General features: G+C 39.9%; 1 protein-coding gene across 1 annotated transcript in view; it reads left to right on the top strand.

The window, feature by feature from the left end:
* LOC311118564 (uncharacterized protein) overlaps positions 1–25,697 on the top strand; it is a gene marked incomplete at both ends in the record, with an annotated part of 158,705 nt that overhangs the window by 113,021 nt on the left and 19,987 nt on the right. Inside the window, 4 exons of the mRNA XM_084193354.1 lie at positions 8,805–8,822; positions 11,511–11,608; positions 11,739–11,916; positions 23,809–24,294. Coding sequence (XP_084049480.1) covers positions 8,805–8,822; positions 11,511–11,608; positions 11,739–11,916; positions 23,809–24,294 — 780 coding nt within the window. The remainder of the gene's footprint in view (positions 1–8,804; positions 8,823–11,510; positions 11,609–11,738; positions 11,917–23,808; positions 24,295–25,697) is intronic.

The raw sequence follows: 25,697 nt of genomic DNA, 5'->3' as shown, positions 1-25,697 counted from the left end.
AGCGTCGTCCGGCTTAGGGGAAGGGTTTGGCCGGCCTGGGTTTGTCCTTGTCCCAGCGCGCTCTAGCAACTCCTGTGGCAGGCCGGGCGCAACAGTACGGTGTTTCCTCCGACACTTCCGGGTTAAGCCAGCATTGTGTCAAGAAAAGCAGTGCGGCTCTCGACCTTTGCCTCTCCCGAGTCCGTACAGGAGTTGCAGCGATGGGACAACACTGTAACTACCAATTGGGGAGTAAAAAGGTGTATAAAAATAATGAATAATAATAATCTTTAACATTGATTTATCCTGCAATAGATGTTGTTCAATTGGGAACATACATTTTTGTCTTCTACTAATGCATTAAGGGGAGTAATCTAAAAGTAACGGAATGTAATAAGATTACTTTACTGATTACAATTTTTGACAGGTAACTAGCAACTGTAACGGATTACATTTAGAAAGTAACCCTGCCAAGGTTATTTTAAATGAGAATTGTTTTGTAAACTGGCCTCGGGTTTTTGAGGGATCTGATTTGGATTAAACCTCCTAGCAAGAGAGTTGTGGAGGTTTCATTCAGGTCTCTGTTTAAATAAATGCTCTGTCTTTGGCAGGAGAAAGACCAGATTCAGAGGAACCAGAGACGTCCAAACCAGCAAGACGATTCCACTGCACCCACTGTGGAAAAGGTTTTAATCAGTTAAGGGACCTGAAACGACATGAGAGAATACACACAGGGGAGAAGCCTTTCCAATGCGCCCAGTGTGGAAAGAGTTTTTCCTTGTTAGCGAGCCTGAAAATACATGAGAGGATACACTCAGGGGAAAAGCCTCATCACTGCTCCCAGTGTGGAAAGAGTTTTACCCAGTTAGGACACCTGAAAGTGCATGGGAGAATACACACAGGGGAAAAGCCTCATCACTGCTCCCAGTGTGGAAAGAGTTTTAACCAGAAAGAATACCTGAAAGAGCATGAGAGAATACACACAGGGGAGAAGCGAGAAAAGACATACCGCTGCTCCCACTGTGGAAAGGGTTTTAACCAGTTAGGGGACCTCAAACGACATGAGACAATACACACAGGGGAGAAGCCTCATCACTGCTCCCAGTGTGGTAAGGGTTTTAACCAGTTAAGGGACCTGAAACGACATGAGAGAATACACACAGGGGAGAAGCCTTTCCAATGCTCCCAGTGTAGAAAGAGTTTTACCCAGTTAGGGAGCCTAAAAATACATGAGAGGACACACACAGGAGAGAAGCCTCATCACTGCTCCCAGTGTAGAAAGAGTTTTAACCGGAAAGAATACCTGAAAGAGCATGAGAGAATACACACAGGGGAGAAGAGAGATAAACCTTTCCAATGCTCCCAGTGTGGAAAGAGTTTTTCACAGTTAGGGAACATGAAACAACACGAGAGGACACACACAGGAGAGAAGCCTCATCACTGCTCCCAGTGTGGAAAGAGTTTTACCCAGTTAGGACACCTGAAAGTGCATGAGAGAATACACACAGGGGAGAAGTGCTACCACTGCTCCCAATGTGAAAAGAGTTTTGCCTGGTTAGGGTACCTGAAAATACATGAGAGAATACACACAGGAGAGAAGCTTCATCACTGCTCCCGGTGTGGAAAGAGTTTTACCCAGTTAGGTCACCTGAAACAGCATGAGAGAATACACACAGGGGAGAAGCCGTACCACTGCCCCCAATGTGAAAATAGTTTTGCCTGGTTAGGTCACATGAGAAGACATGAGAGGATGCACACAGGAGATAAGGATGTAGGCTGCTGAACAGTAGGACATAGGACAGATGTAGGCTGACCAGTAGGACATAGGACAGATGTAGACTGAACAGTAGGACATAGGACAGATGTAGGCTGAACAGTAGGACATAGGACAGATGTAGGCTGAACAGTAGGACATAGGACAGATGTAGGCTGACCAGTAGGACATAGGACAGATGTAGGTCCAATACATGGTGGATCAGTAGGCCGTAGAGACTCTGAATGTGTCTTGTGTATTGACTTTCCAGTGTTTTCCGTACTGAAGTAGAGTGATGAAGTAGAGTGATGGAGTGCTGCATCAGATGACCTGGCCTCCACAATCACCCGACCTGAACCTCAATTGAGATGGTTTGGGATGAGTTGGACCGCAGAGTGAAGGAAACAAAGCCAACAAGTGCTCAGCATATGTGGGAACTCCTTCAAGACTGTTGGAAAATAATTCCTCATGAAGCTGGTTGAGAGAATGCCAAGCTGTCATCAATGCAAAGGGTGGCCATTTTGAAGAATGTAAATATAAAATATATATTGATTTGTTTAACACTTTTTGGTTACTACATGATTCCATATGTTATTTCATAGTTATGATGTCTTCACCATTATTCAACAATGTATAAAATAGTAAAAATAAAGAAAAACCCTTGAATGAGTAGGTTTGTCCATACATTGACTGATACTGTACATCTACATGATGTATCGTTACACAATGTAGGCGCAGTATAGACCCAACTGCATATCTTGATATTATTGTAACCTTATGTTTAAAATACTCACTCATTAAAAAATCTGTTCTGATCAACACATGATTCTCTTTGTACTTTTACATATCATTTTATTCTTTAATAAAATACATGAAAAACTAACGTTTTGTTTGAAAATAAAATAAAGATTTTACCTAAATGTTTTACTTTTGGGCAATTTACAATATTGATTGAGGAACTATTTGCTGAGGAATGTGACTGTTTTTCTGGATTGTCTGAACTCTATTTGACTTTGTTTTGTACTTTCCGATTTTGATTAGATTTGGTCTATAAATGTTATGTGGAGGAAAGAGACCCTAGTCCCAATGGAGGCTTCCTGTTTAAATAAAGGTAACAAATATTGATTTATTTATTCATATTTATTGTATACAGTATATCAATGTAGAGCTCATGTAAACCATGATTGGCCACATACTCCAGCACATTAGGTGGCGGCAAACACCCTAAAGGTTTGTTTGCGGACCACCATTATACCATAGAAAAAGATGCTTCTTCAACAACAACATGAGTGTTTTGAACACAATTCTGTTTACGTATCTACTAGTTAACTGTTGATATCAGTTGTAAAATAACTCATAAGAAACTAAGTGTTGATATTAGTTGTAAAATAACTCATCAGAAACTAAGTGTTGATATCCGTTGTAAAATAACTCATCAGAAACTAAGTGTTGATATTAGTTCTAAAATAACTCATCAGAAACTAAGTGTTGATATCAGTTGTAAAATATCTCATCTGAAACTAAGTGTTGATATTAGTTGTAAGATAACTCATCATAAACTAAATTGAAGTGTTGATATCAGTTGTAAAATTACTAATCAGAAACTAAGTGTTGATATCAGTTGTAAAATTACTTATCAGAAACTAAGTGTTGATATCCGTTGTAAAATAACTCATCAGAAACTAAGTGTTGATATCAGTTGTAAAATAACTCATCAGAAACTAAGTGTTGATATTAGTTGTAAAATAACTCATCAGAAACTAAATTGAAGTGCTGATATCAGTTGTAAAATAACTCATCAGAAACTAAGTGTTGATATTAGTTGTAAAATAACTCATCAGAAACTAAATTGAAGTGCTGATATCAGTTGTAAAATAACTCATAAGAAACTAAGTGTTGATATCAGTTGTAAAATAACTCATCAGAAACTAAGTGTTGATATTAGTTGTAAAAAACTCATCAGAAACTAAGTATTGATATTAGTTCTAAAATAACTCATCAGAAACTAAGTGCTGATATCAGTTGTAAAATATCTCATCTGAAACTAAGTGTTGATATTAGTTGTAAGATAACTCATCATAAACTAAATTGAAGTGTTGATATCAGTTGTAAAATTACTAATCAGAAACTAAGTGTTGATATCAGTTGTAAAATTACTTATCAGAAACTAAGTGTTGATATCCGTTGTAAAATAACTCATCAGAAACTAAGTGTTGATATCAGTTGTAAAATAACTCATCAGAAACTAAGTGTTGATATTAGTTGTAAAATAACTCATCAGAAACTAAATTGAAGTGCTGATATCAGTTGTAAAATAACTCATCAGAAACTAAGTGTTGATATTAGTTGTAAAATAACTCATCAGAAACTAAATTGAAGTGCTGATATCAGTTGTAAAATAACTCATAAGAAACTAAGTGTTGATATCAGTTGTAAAATAACTCATCAGAAACTAAGTGTTGATATTAGTTGTAAAAAACTCATCAGAAACGAAGTATTGATATTAGTTCTAAAATAACTCATCAGAAACTAAGTGCTGATATCAGTTGTAAAATAATTCATCAGAAACGAAGTGTTGATATTAGTTGTAAAATAACTCATCAGAAACTAAATTGAAGTGCTGATATCAGTTGTAAAATAACTCATCAGAAACTAAGTGTTGATATTAGTTGTAAAATAACTCATCAGAAACTAAATTGAAGTGCTGATATCAGTTGTAAAATAACTCATAAGAAACTAAGTGTTGATATCAGTTGTAAAATAACTCATCAGAAACTAAGTGTTGATATTAGTTGTAAAAAACTCATCAGAAACTAAGTATTGATATTAGTTCTAAAATAACTCATCAGAAACTAAGTGCTGATATCAGTTGTAAAATAAATCATCAGAAACGAAGTGTTGATATTAGTTGTAAAATAACTAATCAGAAACTAAATTGAAGTGCTGATATCAGTTGTAAAATAACTCATCAGAAACTAAGTGTTGATATCCGTTGTAAAATAACTCATCAGAAACTAAGTGTTGATATGAATTGTAAAATAACTCATCAGAAACTAAATTGAAGTGCTGATATCAGTTGTAAAATAACTAATCAGAAACTAAGTGTTGATATCAGTTGTAAAATAACTCATCAGAAACTAAGTGTTGATATTAGTTGTAAAAAAACTCATCAGAAACTAAGTGTTGATATTAGTTCTAAAATAACTCATCAGAAACTAAGTGCTGATATCAGTTGTAAAATAACTCATCAGAAACGAAGTGTTGATATTAGTTCTAAAATAACTCATCAGAAACTAAATTGAAGTGCTGATATCAGTTGTAAAATAACTAATCAGAAACTAAGTGTTGATATCAGTTGTAAAATAACTAATCAGAAACTAAGTGTTGATATCAGTTGTAAAATAACTCATCAGAAACTAAGTGTTGATATCAGTTGTAAAATAACTCATCAGAAACTAAGTGTTGATATTAGTTGTAAAATAACTCATCAGAAACTAAATTGAAGTGCTGATATCAGTTGTAAAATAACTCATCAGAAACTAAGTGTTGATATTAGTTGTAAAATAACTCATCAGAAACTAAATTGAAGTGCTGATATCAGTTGTAAAATAACTCATAAGAAACTAAGTGTTGATATCAGTTGTAAAATAACTCATCAGAAACTAAGTGTTGATATTAGTTGTAAAAAACTCATCAGAAACTAAGTATTGATATTAGTTCTAAAATAACTCATCAGAAACTAAGTGCTGATATCAGTTGTAAAATATCTCATCTGAAACTAAGTGTTGATATTAGTTGTAAGATAACTCATCATAAACTAAATTGAAGTGTTGATATCAGTTGTAAAATTACTAATCAGAAACTAAGTGTTGATATCAGTTGTAAAATTACTTATCAGAAACTAAGTGTTGATATCCGTTGTAAAATAACTCATCAGAAACTAAGTGTTGATATCAGTTGTAAAATAACTCATCAGAAACTAAGTGTTGATATTAGTTGTAAAATAACTCATCAGAAACTAAATTGAAGTGCTGATATCAGTTGTAAAATAACTCATCAGAAACTAAGTGTTGATATTAGTTGTAAAATAACTCATCAGAAACTAAATTGAAGTGCTGATATCAGTTGTAAAATAACTCATAAGAAACTAAGTGTTGATATCAGTTGTAAAATAACTCATCAGAAACTAAGTGTTGATATTAGTTGTAAAAAACTCATCAGAAACGAAGTATTGATATTAGTTCTAAAATAACTCATCAGAAACTAAGTGCTGATATCAGTTGTAAAATAATTCATCAGAAACGAAGTGTTGATATTAGTTGTAAAATAACTCATCAGAAACTAAATTGAAGTGCTGATATCAGTTGTAAAATAACTCATCAGAAACTAAGTGTTGATATTAGTTGTAAAATAACTCATCAGAAACTAAATTGAAGTGCTGATATCAGTTGTAAAATAACTCATAAGAAACTAAGTGTTGATATCAGTTGTAAAATAACTCATCAGAAACTAAGTGTTGATATTAGTTGTAAAAAACTCATCAGAAACTAAGTATTGATATTAGTTCTAAAATAACTCATCAGAAACTAAGTGCTGATATCAGTTGTAAAATAAATCATCAGAAACGAAGTGTTGATATTAGTTGTAAAATAACTAATCAGAAACTAAATTGAAGTGCTGATATCAGTTGTAAAATAACTCATCAGAAACTAAGTGTTGATATCCGTTGTAAAATAACTCATCAGAAACTAAGTGTTGATATGAATTGTAAAATAACTCATCAGAAACTAAATTGAAGTGCTGATATCAGTTGTAAAATAACTAATCAGAAACTAAGTGTTGATATCAGTTGTAAAATAACTCATCAGAAACTAAGTGTTGATATTAGTTGTAAAAAAACTCATCAGAAACTAAGTGTTGATATTAGTTCTAAAATAACTCATCAGAAACTAAGTGCTGATATCAGTTGTAAAATAACTCATCAGAAACGAAGTGTTGATATTAGTTCTAAAATAACTCATCAGAAACTAAATTGAAGTGCTGATATCAGTTGTAAAATAACTAATCAGAAACTAAGTGTTGATATCAGTTGTAAAATAACTAATCAGAAACTAAGTGTTGATATCAGTTGTAAAATAACTCATCAGAAACTAAGTGTTGATATCAGTTGTAAAATAACTAATCAGGAACGAAGTGTTGATATCAGTTGTAAAATAACTCATCAGGAATGAAGTGTTTATATCAGTTGTAAAATAACTCATCAGAAACTAAGTGTTGATATCAGTTGTAAAATAACTAATCAGGAACGAAGTGTTGATATCCGTTGTAAAATAACTCATCAGAAACTAAGTGTTGATATCCGTTGTAAAATAACTCATCAGAAACTAAGTGTTGATATTAGTTGTAAAATAACTCATCAGAAACTAAATTGAAGTGCTGATATCAGTTGTAAAATAACTCATCAGAAACTAAGTGTTGATATTAGTTGTAAAATAACTCATCAGAAACTAAATTGAAGTGTTGATATCAGTTGTAAAATAACTCATCAGAAACTAAGTGTTGATATCAGTTGTAAAATAACTCATCAGGAACGAAGTGTTGATATCAGTTGTAAAATAACTCATCAGGAACGAAGTGTTGATATTAGTTGTAAAATAACTCATCAGAAACTAAGTGTTGATATTAGTTGTAAAATAACTCATCAGAAACTAAATTGAAGTGCTGATATCAGTTGTAAAATAACTAATCAGAAACTAAGTGTTGATATTAGTTGTAAAATAACTCATCAGAAACTAAATTGAAGTGTTGATATCAGTTGTAAAATAACTCATCAGAAACTAAGTGTTGATATCAGTTGTAAAATAACTCATCAGGAACGAAGTGTTGATATCAGTTGTAAAATAACTCATCAGGAACGAAGTGTTGATATTAGTTGTAAAATAACTCATCAGAAACTAAGTGTTTATATTAGTTGTAAAATAACTCATCAGAAACTAAATTGAAGTGCTGATATCAGTTGTAAAATAACTAATCAGAAACTAAGTGTTGATATCAGTTGTAAAATAACTCATCAGAAACTAAGTGTTCATTTGTTTTTTAAATCTCAATGGTTTTACTAGGTCCTTAATATTTAGCTATAATGTATAGGGAGGCGGGGCACGTAGCCCTTTCCTGCAGTCAAATGTCCAAATCGCTCTCTGGTGGCCTCAAGGGTGGAATGTTATTTATATTTTTCAGAATTTCATAATTCATAAAATCTTACGAATGTAACTCTGACAATCTGGTATTTCTATGTTAAACAGTTTTGTTATACAGTATTTCAGTGTTCTCTGATGTATATGAAGTGTAATATCGGGACGCAAACTCAAAATGTAATACATTTCAACTCTATATCTGACATGGTACAGGTGTCTTTTTTTTATTTTTAAGCCCATAACAATGTGTGTGAGGTGTGTTTCAAAGCAGATTTGTCTAAGACTACCAGGAATGTGTGACCCTGATTTAGCCCCACTGCAGTAAAAGGTTAACCCTAATGCAGTGTAGTGTTGCTAGGGCAACAACCAACACGTGCTTTGGGGTCCCGAGGACCGAATCTGGGAAACCCTTCCCTAATGGCTCCTGTAAGTCGCTCTGGATAAGAGCTTCTGCTGAATGACTAAAATGTAAATGTAAAGAGTTACACAGACTAATCTGAAAATCTCTATGATGCCACGTCATACAGTATATGCTATATTATTACAACCCAACTCCTGTCTGATTTCATGACATTTGGGTGAAATCTTGGCTTTCATTTTCTTTTCAAAATGATGAAGGGGACAGAATCAAAGACAGCGAAGGATCATTTGGATCTGGATTAAACAATCTAAAACACTGACCTCAGGTTATTGAGGGATCTTTAGTTTGGATTAAACCTCAGAGGAAGACAGTTTTACCACGTGGAGGGTTCATTCAGGGTCGTGTTTATTAAGTGCACAACATAGCAAAATGTTTCACAGCTCAAAATGAAAAAATATATTAAAATGTATATGATCCTGGTCTCTGTTTAACTAGATACGCTGTTTGTCTTTGGCAGACTCTCACTCTCACATCGGTAAGAGTCCTTCAGGGGAACCAGAGATGCCCAAACCAGTGAGACCACACCAGTGTTCCCACTGTGGAAAGAGTTTTAAGTGGGTATGTTACCTGAAAGAGCATGAAAGAATACCCACAGGAGAAAAGCCATTCCAATGCTCTCAGTGTGGAAAGGGTTTTACCTTGGAAGGGAGCCTGAAAACACATGAGAGAATACACACAGGAGAAAAAACATTCCAATGCTCTCAGTGTGGAAAAGGTTTTACCCGTGCTGTGAACCTGCAAACTCATTTGAGAACGCACACAGGGGAGAAGCCTTTCCAATGCTCTCAGTGTGGAAAGAGATTTATTCAGTCATCGCATCTGAAAGATCATAAGAGAATACACACTGGAGAACGACCATTCCAATGTTCACAGTGTGGAAAGGGTTTTACCTTGGTAGGGAGCCTAAAATCACATGGGAGGACACACTCAGGAGAGAAGCTTTTCAAATGCTCCCAGTGTGTAAAGTGTTTTACCCGGTTAGGGACTATGAAAATACATCAGAGAATACACTTTGGAGTAAAGCTTTACCACTGCTCCCACTGTGGATTTAAATTGACCTGGTCAAGGCAACTAAAAGAGCATGAAAGAATCCACATCTAAGAGTAACGTTATCAATGCTCCCAGTGAATCTTTTTTGTTAAACTGCGTTACCCAATTCAGTCAGCAGATGGCGATGTGAGGCTTCAGGTGCTTCTTGCGTGACGTATAATCTAGTGGACAGGATGCTAAGAACAGCAACACGGCTACTTATCCACCTCGATAGCTTGCTAGTCAACATGAAAATGAAACATTGAAGCTCATTCTTGTGTATATTAGTCTCAGCGTTTTAAACACAATTATGTTTACGTATCAACTTCTTAACTTTAACGTCATTTGCTAGATGTTAAATGTGTTAGCTTGTTAAGATTGATATTGAGCCCGGCACTAGGCTAGTCGATAATGCTAACCAGCTAATGCTAGCTAGCTAACATCCCCGACCATGAGCTCACTAAGCTACTCTCCTCCTGCTAAAGAAGAGGAGGTCTGCTGGACGGAGAAAGAAGCTCTGGGGGTGAACATTGGCGTAAAAGAGGAGGATATTACAGTGAAAGGAGAGGAAGAAGCTTTCAGAATGAAAAAGGAGGAAGAGGAGGCTATCACATTGAAAGAAGAAGTGGAGCATTTTGGAGTGGAAGAGGGAATAACGGCTGGAACACTGGAAGAGGAGGTAGAAGCTTTCAGAATGAAAGAAGAGGAGGAGGATATCACATTGAAAGAAGAGAAGGATGTTATAGTGAAAGAAGAGAAAGATCCGTTTGGAGTGAAAGAGGAAGAGGGGATAGAGGCTGTCACAGTGGAAGAAGAGGAGGTAGATGCTTTCAGAATAAAAAAGGAGGAAGAGGAGGCTGTTATTGTGAAAGAAGAAGAGGATGTTACAGTGAAATACGAACCTTTTTGGGAGGAAGAGGAGGCTATCTCAATAAAAGAGGAGGAGACAGAATATCTGATTAACACCAGTGAGTACTTGTCTAAAAAAAGTTCTGCACTCGAATAGGTTGTTCAGTACTGTATGGATTGTTAAAGGGGCAATCTGTGATTGGTGCATGCATTTTTTGACTTTTAAATGATTGATACTTTATACTCCATTTACATCGAAAATCATTTTGTGAAGTCAGCGGGTAAATATCTTTCCACACTGGGAGCTGTCTCCCAAGCTGGTCTCACTTGCTCAGAGGAAGAGATAATTGATCATTTTTCTGGATAGCCAGAAAATGTGACACGTAACTACCTATGCAAATGTTGGGGTCTGAAACCTGACAGTTCAAGTCAGGTCCGCTGAGAGAATGCAAAACAGACAGCAGACAGACAGGGCTTTCTGGCGCTATGAGGCACGGGACCCTATGAAATTCACGGAGCGCTTTGTACACAAAATGTAACTGGGAACCAGTCCAGAACTTCACATCTAAGAGTTTAAAAGCAGAGGAGAAGTCCAAGAAACTGGTGCCAAATAAGAGAGAGAGTTGTAGCCAATGATTCTTGACGAATATAACTTCTAAATGCCCAACAACTTTAGTTCAACGGTCATCAACCCCATTCAACCCCATCAGAACAGCATGTTTAACTCTATGTAGTGGGATAGAGGAGTTAGTGAGCTGATTTTGGTCAATTCTGAATTCAACTCACTGGATTCAACTCAGGATAACCGTTGAAGGTTGCTTACCTGTTAGCCTTGTATGTTTCTATGGCAACAAATCCTTCAACTCTAAACCTGCTGACTCCACTTTATCCTGAATCAAGTGTCTGAGCTGCGAGATGAGGACCAATCAAATCGTGGGCCTCTGTAGCTCAATTGGTAGAGCACGGCGCTTGTAACGCCCAGGATAGTGGGTTCGATCCCCGGGACCACCCATACGTAAAAATGTATGCACACATGACTGTAAGTCGCTTTGGATAAAAGTGTCTGCTAAATGGCATATTATTATTAAATTATTATTAGGCGATTCCACGCTAGGACAGCCCAAAAACAACATAGAAACTTAATTTGGAGGAAGGATGTTTGACATGCTTTTTACATTTATATTAATATCTATATTTTTTATCATGATGAAACTAGACATTTTAGGCACTTTTTAGACCCTAAGGTCACATGTTTACCATCTGTTTGATGTTCTCGTTCATACAGGAGAGAGACGTGACTATCGTGGATCCTCTGGGGAGCCTCAACAACATCCTGATGCTGACGAGGCAGAGAAGAGTCTCTCCAGATCAGAACACCAGATGGTACAGCTTGGTCTGGTCTAGCATTTAGCTTGCTCTATCGGGGGCTGGGTTTCTGTAAAGTACTTTATGACAACAGTGACATCAGCATCCATAATGATATGTGTCTGTGTCCCCTCTTTATGGTTACCAGGACAACGCTAGCCCTTCCGCCCTCCCAGAGTCCCCGTGTCGTACCTCTCCCAGTAGCACCTTACTGCTGGGTCTGAAGAGGTTGTCTGTGCGGCTGGTGGACTGCAGGAAAACAACGGGGCTGAGTGGAACTGTGAGAGGAGGAGAAGAGAAGAAAGGAGCAGATTTGACTCATCAAAGTAAGTGCTGTAGTTTAGTTTGAACAATAAAATAGATCTGCCCACTGGTATCTGTTACCAGGACAACCAGCAGAGTTCTGTTAGTTGACATGAAGATACACTGGTATCTGTTACCAGGACAACCAGCAGAGTTCTGTTAGTTGACATGAAGATAGACTGGTATCTGTTACCAGGACAACCAGCAGAGAAAATCCAGAGAGTGTGGTGAAGGATGGTTATGGTATTACATTGATAACCAACTATTCCCAGACACCAAGACCACTCCATGGCTGTTCTAAATAATTGAAAGTTCCCCTGGAAGGGACGAATAATGAAGCACCCTATACTATTCAGGTCTGGGATTGGCCTTTAAAACGGACCAATAACATCACACTACCGTCCTATACTATTCATAATGTGACGAGATCCTGGGGCCCATTGTCGTGCCATTCATCCACCGCCATCACCTCATGTTTCAGCAGGATAATGCACGGCCCCATGTCGCAAGGATCTGTACTCAATTCCTGGAAGCTGAAACTGTCCCAGTTTTTTCCATGGCCTGCATATTCACCAGACATGTCACCCATTGAGCATGTTTGGGATGCTCTGTAATGACGTGTACGACAGCGTGTTCCAGTTCCCGCCAATATGCAGCAACTCGAGTGGGAAAACATTCCACAGGCCACAATCAACAGCCTGATCAACTCTATGTTAAGGTGTAACGATGCATGAGGCAAATGGTCACACCAGGTACTGACTGGTTTCCTTATATGAACTGGAACTCAGTCAAATCTTTGAAATTGTTGCATGTTGCGTTTATATTTTTGTTCAGTGGTGAAGGATGTATTGCCTGAAGGAAATAGTAAAATTGTATTATACTGGGAAAATGGGTTAGTCTGTGGACGTCTAAGGGTTGGAATTAAGATTAGAGTGATTGGTTGATTTGAGGATGCACTTGGAGTCCAGTACAAATAGGAGGAGGCTATAGGAGAACGCTACCATAGTGCCAACTGTAAAGTTTGGTGGATGAGGAATAATGGTCTGGGGCTGTTTGTCATGGTTCGGGCTAGGCCCCTTAGTTCCAGTGAAGGGAAATCTTAACGCTACAGCATACAATGACATTCTAAACGATTCTGTGCTCCCAACATTGTGGCAACAGTTTGGGGAAGGCCCTTTCCTGTTTCAGCATGACAATGCCCCTGTGCACAAAGCGAGGTTCATGAAGAGATTATTTGTTGAGATTGGTGTGGAAGAACTTGACTGGCCTGGACAGAGCCCTGATCTCAACCCCATCGAACACCTTTGGGATGAATTGGAACGCCGACTGCGAGCCAGGCCTAATCGCCCAACATCAGTGCCCGACCTCACTAATGCTCTTGTGGCTGAATGGATGCAAGTCCCCACAGCAATGTTCCAACATCCAGTGGAAAGCCTTCCCAGAAGAGTGGAGGCTGTTATAGCAGCAAAGGAGGGACCAACTCCATATTAATGCCCATGATTTTGGAATGAGATTTTTCGATGAGCAGGTGTCCACATAATTTTGGTCATGTAGTGTATTTAATGTTTGACCCCATCCCTCAGCTATATACCAAAACAGTGGCAGGGTGACAACTTTGTTGTTGTTTGAACTGCAGATTGCCTCTTTAGGTCTAGTAGCCTATCAAATAACAATAATGTACACTTAAAGTGTATCCTATACTGACTAGTCTATTTATCCATTAGGTCTAATAAATGGATCCTATACTGACTAGTCTATTTATCCATTAGGTCTAATAAATGTATCCTATACTGACTAGTCTATTTATCCATTAGGTCTAATAAATGTATCCTATACTGACTAGTCTATTTATCCATTAGGTCTAATAAATGTATCCTATACTGACTAGTCTATTTATCCATTAGGGCTAATACATGTATCCTATACTGACTAGTCTATTTATCCATTAGGTCTAATATATGTATCCTATACTGACTAGTCTATTTATCAATTAGGTCTAATAAATATTGCCACTCCTATTTGCCATATCTTCAATCTAAGCCTACTAGAAAGTGTGTGCCCTCAGGCCTGGAGGGAAGCAAAAGTCATTCCGCTACCAAAGAATAGTAAAGCCCCTTTTACTGGCTCAAATAGCCGACCAATCAGCCTGTTACCAACCCTTAGTAACGTTTTGGGGAAAGTTGTGTTTGGCCAGATAAAATGCTATTTTACAGTAAGAAAATTGACAACAGACTTTTCAGCACACTTATAGGGAAGGGCATTCAACAAGCACAGCACTTACACAAATGACTGATGATTGGCTGAGAGAAATTGATGTTAAAAAGATTGTGGGGGCTGTTTTGTTAGACTTCAGTGCGGCTGTTGATATTATAGATCATATAGTCTGCTGATGGAATGGAATATTACTTTACTGATTACACTGTTTGACAGGTACAGTGGGGGGAAAAGTATTTAGTCAGCCACCAATTGTGCAAGTTCTCCCACTTAAAAAGATGAGAGAGGCCTGTAATTTTCATCATAGTTACACGTCAACTATGACAGACAAATTGAGATTTTTTTTCTCCAGAAAATCACATTGTAGGATTTTTTATGAATTTATTTGCAAATTATGGTGGAAAATAAGTATTTGGTCACCTACAAACAAGCAAGATTTCTGGCTCTCACAGACCTGTAACTTCTTCTTTAAGAGGCTCCTCTGTCCTCCACTCGTTACCTGTATTAATGGCACCTGTTTGAACTTATCAGTATAAAAGACACCTGTCCACAACCTCAAACAGTCACACTCCAAACTCCACTATGGCCAAGACCAAAGAGCTGTCAAAGGACACCAGAAACAAAATTGTAGACCTGCACCAGGCTGGGAAGACTGAATCTGCAATAGGTAAGCAGCTTGGTTTGAAGAAATCAACTGTGGGAGCAATTATTAGGAAATGGAAGACATACAAGACCACTGATAATCTCCCTTGATCTGGGGCTCCATGCAAGATCTCACCCCGTGGGGTCAAAATGATCACAAGAACAGTGAGCAAAAATCCCAGAACCACACGGGGGGACCTAGTGAATGACCTGCAGAGAGCTTGGACCAAAGTAACAAAGCCTACCATCAGTAACACACTACACCGCCAGGGACTCAAATCCTGCTGTGCCAGACGTGTCCCCCTGCTTAAGCCAGTACATGTCCAGGCCCGTCTGAAGTTTGCTAGAGTGCATTTGGATGATCCAGAAGAGGATTGGGAGAATGTCATATGGTCAGATGAAACCAAAATATAACTTTTTGGTAAAAACTCAAGTCGTCGTGTTTGGAGGACAAAGAATGCTGAATTGCATCCAAAGAGTGAAAACCTCCTTCCATCAGCAAGGGCATTGAAGATGAAACGTGGCTGGGTCTTTCAGCATGACAATGATCCCAAACACACCGCCCGGGCAACGAAGGAGTGGCTTCGTAAGAAGCATTTCAAGGTCCTGGAGTGGCCTAGCCAGTCTCCAGATCTCAACCCCATAGAAAATCTTTGGAGGGAGTTGAAAGTCTGTGTTGCCCAGCGACAGCCCGAAAACATCACTGCTCTAGAGGAGATCTGCATGGAGGAATGGGCCAAAATACCAGCAACAGTGTGTTAAAACCTTGTGAAGACTTACAGAAAACGTTTGACCTGTGTCATTGCCAACAAAGGGTATATAACAATGTATTGAGAAACTTTTGTAATTGACCAAATACTTATTTTCCACCATAATTTGCAAATAAATTCATTAATAATCCTACAATGTGATTTTCTGGATTTTCTCATTTTGTCTGTCATAGCTGACGTGTACCTATGATGAAAATCACAGGCCTTTCTCATCTTTTTAAGTGGGAGAACTTGCACAATTGGTGGCTGACTAAATACTTTTTTTCCCCACTGTAACTAGCAACTGTAACGGATTACATTTAGAAAGTAACCCAACCAATCAACCCTGCCAAGATTATTTTAAATGTGAATTTTTTTTGTAAACTGGCCTCGGGTTATTGAGGGATCTGATTTGGATTAAACCTCCTAGCAAGACGTTGTGGAGGTTTCATTCAGGTCTCTGTTTAAATAAACGCTCTGTCTTTGGCAGGAGAAAGACCAGACTCAGAGGAAGCAGAGACGTCCAAACCAGCAAGACGATTCCACTGCTCCCACTGTGGAAAAGGTTTTAATCAGTTAAGGGTCCTGAAACAACATGAGAGAATACACACAGGTGAGAAGCCTTTCCAATGCTCCCAGTGTGGAAAGAGTTTTTCCTTGATAGCGAACCTGAAAAGACATGAGAGGACACACACAGGAGATAAGCCTCATCACTGCTCCCAGTGTGGAAAGAGTTTTACCCAGTTAGGACACCTGAAAGTGCATGTGAGAATACACACAGGGGAAAAGCCTTATCACTGCTCCCAGTGTGGAAAGGGTTTTAACCGGAAAGAACACCTGAAAGGGCATGAGAGAATACACACAGGGGAGAAGCCTTTCCAATGCTCCCAGTGTGGAAGTATTTTTTCCCAGTTAGGACAACTGAATGTGCATGAGATAATACACACAGTGGAAAAGCCTCATCACTGCTCCCAGTGTGGAAAGAGTTTTAACCGGAAATAATACCTGAAAGAGCATGAGAGAATACACACAGGGGAGAAGCCTTTCCAATGCTCCCAGTGTGGAAAGAGTTTTACCCAGTTAGCGAGCCTGAAAATACATGAGAGAATACACACAGGAGAGAAGCCTCATCACTGCTCCCAGTGTGGAAAGAGTTTTAACCTGAAAGGACAACTGAAAGAGCATGAGAGAATACACACAGGGGAGAAGCCCTACCACTGCTCCCAATGTGAAAAGAGTTTTGCCTGGTTAGCTAACCTGAGAAGACATGAGAGGATGCATACAGGAGAGAAGCCTCATTACTGATCCCAGTGTGGAAATAGTTTTTACCAGTTAGGTCACCTGAGAAGACATGAGAATACACACAGGACATAAGGATGTATGCTGGTGAACAGTAGGACATAGGACAGATTTAGGATACTGAACAGTAGGACATAGGACAGATGTAGGATACTGAACAGTAGGACATAGGACAGATGTAGGATACTGAACAGTAGGACATAGGACAGATGTAGGATACGGAACAGTAGGACATAGGACAGATGTAGGCTGCTGAACAGTGGGACATAGGACAGATGTAGGATACTGAAAAGTAGGACATAGGACAGATGTAGGCTGAACAGTAGGACATAGGACAGATGTAGGATACTGAACAGTAGGACATAGGACAGATGTAGGATACTGAACAGTAGGACATAGGACAGATGTAGGATACTGAACAGTAGGACATAGGACAGATGTAGGATACTGAACAGTAGGACATAGGACAGATGTAGGATACTGAACAGTAGGACATAGGACAGATGTAGGCTGGTGAACAGTAGGACATAGGACAGATGTAGGATACTGAACAGTAGGACATAGGACAGATGTACAATACTGAACAGTAGGACATAGGACAGATGTAGGATACTGAACAGTAGGACATAGGACAGATGTAGGATACTGAACAGTAGGACATAGGACAGATGTAGGCTGAACAGTGGGACATAGGACAGATGTAGGATACTGAACAGTAGGACATAGGACAGATGTAGGATACTGAACAGTAGGACTTAGGACAGATGTAGGATACTGAACAGTAGGACATAGGACAGATGTAGGTCCAATACATGTTGGATCAGTAGGCCGTAGAGCACAACTTATTCAGTTAACCAACTCATCATCAAGCTTTTCTGATTTGAATGGGCTGTGTAGTGTTAGAGGACCTGAGATGACATGAGAGAATACAGAGGCTTTGTTCTGACTGTTGTTTTGGACTGACAACTGTTCTGATTATTCTATTTTCCTTTAAGTTGTTGAAATGTTCCGTATTGACTGACCTTCATGTCTTAAAGTAATTATGGACTTGTCATTTCTCTTTGCTTATTTGAGCTGTTCTTGCCATAGTATGGACTTGGTCTTTTACCAAATAGGGCTATCTTCTGTATATCCCCCCTTACCTTGTCACAACACAACTGATTGGCTGAAACGCATTAAGAAGGAAAGAAATTCCACAAATGAACTTTTAAGAAGGCACACCTGTTAATTGAAATGCATTGAAATACCTGTTGAAAGAATGCCAAGAGTGTGCAAAGCTGTCATCAAGGCAAAGGGTGGCTACTTTGAAGAATCTCAAATATATTTTGATTTAACACTTTTTTGGTTAATACATGATTCCATATATGTTATTTCATAGTTTTGATGTCTTCACTATTATTCTACAATGTAGAAAATAGTAAAAATAAAGAAAAACCTTGAATGAGTAGGTGTTCTAAAACTTTTGACTGGTACTGTATATGAAAATGTTCTAAAATGTTTGCCCGGTAGTGTGTGTGTGTATGTATATATATATATATATATATATATGTATATATATACAGTTGAAGTCAGAAGTTTAAATACACTTAGGTTGGAGTCATTAAAACTCGTTTTTCAACCACTCCACACATTTCTTGTTAACAAACTATAGTTTTGGCAAGTCGGTTAGGACATCTACTTTGTACATGACACAAGTCATTTTTCCAACAATTGTTTACAGACAGATTATTTCACCTATAATTCATTTGTATCACAATTCCAGTGGGTCAGAAGTTTACATGCACTAAGTTGACTGTGCCTTTAAACAGCTTGGAAAATTCCAGAAAATGATGTCATGGCTTTAGAAGCTTCTAATAGGCTAATTGACATAATTTGTGTCAATTTGGAGATGTACCTATGGATGTATTTCAAGGCCTACCTTCAAACTAAGTGCCTCTTTGCTTGACATCATGGGAAAATGAAAAGAAATCAGCCAAGACCTCAGAAAATAAATGGTAGACCTCCACAAGTCTGGTTCATCCTTGGGAGCAATTTCCAAATGGCTGATGGTACCACGTTCATCTGTATAAACAATAGTACACAAGTATAAACACCATGGGACCACGCAGCCGTCATACCGCTCAGGAAGGAGACGCTTTTTATCTCCTAGAGATTAACGTACTTTAGTGCGAAAAGTGCAAATCAATCCCAGAACAACAACAAAGGACCTTGTGAAGATGCTGGAGGAAACAGGTACAAAAGTATCTATATCCACAGTAAAACTAGTCCTATATCGACATAACCTGAAAGGCCGCTCAGCAAGGAAGAAGCCTCTGCTCCAAAACCGCCATAAAAAAGCCAGACTACGGTTTGCAACTGCACGTGGGGACAAAAATCTTACTTTTTGGAGAAATGTCCTCTGGTCTGATAAAACAAAAAACAGAACTGTTTGGCCATAATGACCATCGTTATGTTTGGAGGAAAATGGGGGAGCCTGCAAGCCGAAGAACACCATCCCAACCGTGAAACACGGGGGTGGCAGCATCATGCTGTGGGGGTGCTTTGCTGCAGGAGGGACTGGTGCACTTCACAAAACAGATGGTATCATGAGGAAGGAAAATTATGTGGATATATTGAAGCAACATCTCAAGACATCAGTAAGGAAGTTAAAGCTTGGTCACAAATGGTTCTTCCAAATGGACAATGACCCCAAGCATACTTCCAAAGTTGTTGCAAAATGGCTTAAGGACAACAAAATCAAGGTATTGGAGTGGCCATCACAAAGCTTTAATGCAGGGAAACTTAAATCCGTTCTACCTCATTTCTACCAGCATGTTAAATGTGCAACCAGAGGGGAAAAAACTCTAGACCACCTTTACTCCACACACAGAGACGCATACAAAGCTCTCTCTCGCCCTCCATTTGGCAAACCTGACCATAACTCTATCCTCCTGATTCCTGCTTATAAGCAAAAACTGAAGCAGGAAGCACCAGTGATTCGGCTAATAAAAAAGTGGTCAGATGACGCAGATGCTAAGCTACAGGACTGTTTTGCTAGCACAGACTGGAACATGTTCCGGGATTCTTCAGACAGCATTGAGGAGTACACCACATCAGTCACTGGCTTCATCAATAAGTGCATCGATGATGTCGTCCCCACAGTGACCGTACGTACATACCCCAACCAGAAGCCATGGATTACAGGAAACATCCGCACTGAGCTAAAGGGTAGAGCTGCCGCTTTCAAGGAACGGGACTCTAACCCGGACGCTTATAAGAAATCCCGCTATGACCTCCGACGAACCATCAAACAGGCAAAGAGTCAATACAGGTCTAAGATTGAATCATACTACACTGGCTCTGACGCTTGTCGGATGTGGCAGGGCTTGAAAACTATTACAGACTACAAAGGGAAGCACAGCCGCGAGCTGCCCAGTGACACAAGCCTACCAGACGAGCTAAACCACTTCTATGCTCGCTTCGAGGCAAGCAACACTGAAGCATGCATGAGAGCACCAGCTGTTCCGGACGACTATGTGATCACGCTCTCCGTAGCCGATGTGAGTAAGACTTTTAAGCAGGTCAACATTCACAAGGCCGCAGGGCCAGACGGATTACCAGGACGTGTACTCCGAGCATGTGCTGACCAACTGGCAAGTGTCTTCACTGACATTTTCAACATGTCCCTGACTGAGTCTGTAATACCAACATGTTTCAAGCAGACCACCATAGTCCCCGTGCCCAAGAACTCTAAGATAACCTGCCTAAATGACTACCGACCCGTGGCACTGACGTCTGTAGCCATGAAGTGCTTTGAAAGACTGGTCATGGCTCACATCAACAGCATAATCCCAGAAACCCTAGACCCACTCCAATTTGCATACCGCCCCAACAGATCCACAGATGATGCAATCTCTATCGCACTCCACACTGCCCTTTCCCACCTGGACAAGAGGAACACCTACGTGAGAATGCTATTCATTGACTACAGCTCAGCATTCAACACCATAGTGCCTTCAAAGCTCATCACTAAGCTAAGGATCCTGGGACTAAACACCTCCCTCTGCAACTGGATCCTGGACTTCCTGACGGGCCGCCCCCAGGTGGTAAGGGTAGGTAACAACACATCTGCCACACTGATCCTCAACACGGGGGCCCCTCAGGGGTGCGTGCTCAGTCCCCTCCTGTACTCTCTGTTCACCCATGACTGCATGGCCAGGCACGACTCCAACACCATCATTAAGTTTGCCGACGACACAACAGTGGTAGGCCTGATCACCGACAACGATGAGACAGCCTATAGGGAGGAGGTCAGAGATCTGGCCGTGTGGTGCCAGGACAACAACCTCTCCCTCAACGTGACCAAGACAAAGGAGATGATTGTGGACTACAGGAAAAAAAAGAGGACTGAGCACGCCCCCATTCTCATCGACGGGGCTGTAGTGGAACAGGTTGAGAGCTTCAAGTTCCTTGGTGTCCACATCACCAACGAACTATCATGGTCCAAACACACCAAGACAGTCGTGAAGAGGGCACGACAAAGCCTATTCCCCCTCAGGAGACTAAAAAGATTTGGCATGGGTCCTCAGATCCTCAAAAAATTCTACAGCTGCACCATCGAGAGCATCCTGACTGGTTGCATCACCGCCTGGTATGGCAACTGCTTGGCCTCTGACCGCAAGGCACTACAGAGGGTAGTGCGTACGGCCCAGTACATCACTGGGGCAAAGCTCCCTGCCATCCAGGACCTCTATACCAGGCGGTGTCAGAGGAAGGCCCTCAAAATTGTCAAAGACTCCAGTCACCCTAGTCATAGACTGTTCTCTCTGCTACCGCACGGCAAGCGGTACCGGAGTGCCAAGTCTAGGTCCAAAAGACTTCTCAACAGCTTCTACCCCCAAGCCATAAGACTCCTGAACAGCTAATCATGGCTACCCGGACTATTTGCACTGCCCCCCCACCCCATCCTTTTTACGCTGCTGCTACTCTGTTAAGTATTTATGCATAGTCACTTTAACTCTACCCACATGTACATATTACCTCAACTACCTCAACTAGCCGGTGCCCCCGCACATTGACTATGCAACGGTACCCCCCTGTATATATAGCCTCCCTACTGTCACTTTATTCTATTGTATATATAGCCTCCCTACTGTCACTTTATTTTTTACTTCTGCTCTTTTTTTCTCAACACTTTTTTGTTGTTGTTTTATTCTTACTTTTTTGTTTAAAATAAATGCACTGTTGGTTAAGGGCTGTAAGTAAGCATTTCACTGTAATGTCTGCACCTGTTGTATTCGGCGCATGTGACCAATAAAATTTGATTTGATTTGATTTGAAAGCCCTGACCTCAATCCTATAGAAAATGTGTGGGCAGAACTGAAAAAGCGTTTGCGAGCAAGGAGGCCTACAAACCTGACTCAGTTACACCAGCTCTGTCATGAGGAATGGGCCAAAATTCACCCAACTTATTGTGGGAAGCTTGTGGAAGGCTACCCGAAACGTTTGACCCAAGTTAAACCATTTTAAAGGCAATGCTACCAAAAAACTAATTGAGTGTATATAAACTTCTGACCCACTGGGAATGTGATGAAAGAAATAAAAGCTGAAATAAATCACTCTCTCTACTATTATCATCCATCCATCCATTGATTCTTGAAGAATATAACTTCTAAATGCCTCATGAGTTCAACTGTTACACTCCATGAGAACCCAAAATGTAAGCTTGTTTTTCTCCAATGTTTGTAAACATTGTAAATGTAAACAAACACTATATAGCCTCATAACATGTTTAAAACAATAATGTTGATATCATGGATGGTCAGTCCTTGCATCCATAGCTCTGTCTATTCATCTTACATTACATTTCTCCCATCCCTCAGCTGTTTACCAAAACAGAGGCAGGGTCGACCGTTTTGTTATTGTTTCATCTGTGGATTTTGCCCTTTAAACAGCTGCATAGTATCAAGATATCAAAGTGTCCCCAACACAAAGGTAAACAATAGGCCTGTAGTAAATGCAGCATTTCGTCTTTCACATGTAAATAGTACTTTTTCAGTAGTGCTCAAAAGCATGCAGCGTTCTAAGGCGTCACTACTGATCCCGGTTCGATCCCAGCCGGCCGTGAACCGGGATGACCCATGATGCGGCGCCCAGTTGGCCCAGCGTCGTCCGGCTCAGGGGAAGGGTTTGGCCGGCCCGGGTTTGTCCTTGTCCCAGCGCGCTCTAGCTACTCCTGTGGCAGGCCGGGCGCAAGATGTACGGTGTTTCCTCCGACACATTGGTGCTGCTGGCTTCCGGGTTAAGCGAGCATTGTGTCAAGAAGCAGTGCGGCTCTCGACCTTCGTGGTCTGTGAGAGCCAGAAATCTTGCTTGTTTGTAGGTGACCAAATACTTATTTTCCACCATAATTTGCAAATTAATTAATTAAAAATCCTACAATGTGATTTTCTGGATTTTTTTCTAATTTTGTCTGTCATAGTTGACGTGTACCTATTTATAATTACAGGCCTCTCTCATCTTTTTAAGTGGGAGAACTTGCACAATTGGTGGCTGACTAAATAATTTTTTTCCCCACTGAATGTATTGGCAATAATTCATTTCCAATAGGGAGGCATGGAATAATTACAAATGTATATTTTGTCAGGCTGGATGTTTGAGTCATGCTTCTTCAGTAGTGGAATAAAGACAATTAGCACTTGAATATTGTCAAGAAAAACTGGAGTGATGTAAGATTGTTAATAAAATTGTTCATAGACGCTGCGTCAATGTTTATAGGCTGCAAGTACGTTGAATGAAGTTGTTTTCAAGTCGTTGAAACAACGACCTGAGAAATCTCTTCAACTTTCACTTTCAACCAAAACCGAACATAGATTGGACCTCGAGCATAGTCTTCTTTTCAACAACATTTTGCAAGGTGGGATAGCCCAATGTCAAAACACAGTTTTAACGTGTCCAAATCAATAACCAATATGCAGAGTTGTGGAGGTTTCATTCAGGTCTCTGTTTAAATAAACGCTCTGTCTTTGGCAGGAGAAAGACCAGATTCAGAGGAACCAGAGACGTCCAAACCAGCAAGACGATTCCACTGCACCCACTGTGGAAAAGGTTTTAATCAGTTAGGGGACCTGAAACGACATGAGAGAATACACACAGGGGAGAAGCCTTTCCAATGCTCCCAGTGTGGAAATAGTTTTTCCTTGTTAGCGAGCCTGAAAATACATGAGAGGATACACACAGGGGAAAAGCCTCATCACTGCTCCCAGTGTGGAAAGAGTTTTACCCAGTTAGGACACCTGAAAGTGCATGGGAGAATACACACAGGGGAAAAGCCTCATCACTGCTCCCACTGTGGAAAGGGTTTTAACCAGTTAGGGGACCTCAAACGACATGAGACAATACACACAGGGGAGAAGCCTCATCACTGCTCCCAGTGTGGAAAGGGTTTTAACCAGTTAGGGGACCTGAAACGACATGAGACAATACACACAGGGGAGAAGCCTTTCCAATGCTCCCAGTGTAGAAAGAGTTTTACCCAGTTAGGGAGCCTAAAAATACATGAGAGAATACACACAGGAGATAAGCCTCATCACTGCTCCCAGTGTGGAAAGAGTTTTACCCAGTTAGGACACCTGAAAGTGCATGAGAGAATACACACATGGGAGAAGCCGTACCACTGCTCCCAATGTGAAAAGAGTTTTGCCTGGTTAGGTCACATGAGAAGACATGAGAGGACGCACACAGGAGATAAGGATGTAGGCTGCTGAACAGTGGGACATAGGACAGATGTAGGCTGAACAGTAGGACATAGGACAGATGTAGGCTGAACAGTAGGACATAGGACAGATGTAGGTCCAATACATGGTGGATCAGTAGGCCGTAGAGACTCTGAATGTGTCTTGTGTATTGACTTTCCAGTGTTTTCCGTACTGAAGTAGAGTGATGGACTGCTGCATCAGATGACCTGGCCTCCACAATCACTCGACCTGAACCTCTATTGAGATGGTTTGGGATGAGTTGGACCGCAGAGTGAAGGAAACAAAGCCAACAAGTGCTCAGCATATGTGGGAACTCCTTCAAGATTGTTGGAAAATAATTCCTCATGAAGCTGGTTGAGAGAATGCCAAGCTGTCATCAAGGCAAAGGGTGGCCATTTTGAAGAATGTAAATATAAAAGATATATTAATTTGTTTAACACTTTTTGGTTACTACATGATTCGATATGTGTTTTTTCATATTGTTGATGTCTTCACCATTATTCAACAATGTATAAAATAGTAAAAATGAAGAAAAACCCTTGAATGAGTAGGTGTGTCCATACATTGACTGATACTGTACATCTACATGATGTATCGTTACACAATGTAGGCGCAGTATAGACCCAACTGCATATCTTGATATTGTTGTAACCTTATGTTTAAAATACTCACTAAAAATCTGTAATGATCAACACATGATTCTCTTTGTACTTTTACATATATTTTATTTATTTTAATAAAATGCATGAAAAACAAACGTTTTGTTTGAAAATAAAATAAAGATTTGACCTGACGTTATTACTAACTGCAGGTGGCGATGTGGGTCTTTCAGGCAATGCTGCCATTGTGACGTATAATCTAGCGGGCAGAGGCTGCTGTCAAGAAACACTGGCATGTTTTATCATCGGACCCAGCTCTGCCAGTTTATTGTACAAAGGAGAGGTCGCAATTTACGCGACATGTTGGTCGATGACAACTGCCAAAATGAGCCAGGCTCGTTTACGCCCTCTTACGAACGGCAGCTATAAATGCAGAGGCTGCGCACAGTGCAACAATATGCCACCCACGGAAAGGAAAACGATTCCAAATAAATGGCATTATTAGGTGCTCCTCCACCCATGTCATCTCCATGATTAAATGTCCATGTGGGCTGTGGGATGTAGA

The sequence above is a fragment of the Coregonus lavaretus genome (assembly GCF_964263955.1).
Source record: "Coregonus lavaretus genome assembly, contig: HAP1_SCAFFOLD_299, whole genome shotgun sequence".
Taxonomy (NCBI): Eukaryota; Metazoa; Chordata; class Actinopteri; order Salmoniformes; family Salmonidae; genus Coregonus; species Coregonus lavaretus.
This window is presented reverse-complemented; position numbering and strand designations above follow the sequence as displayed.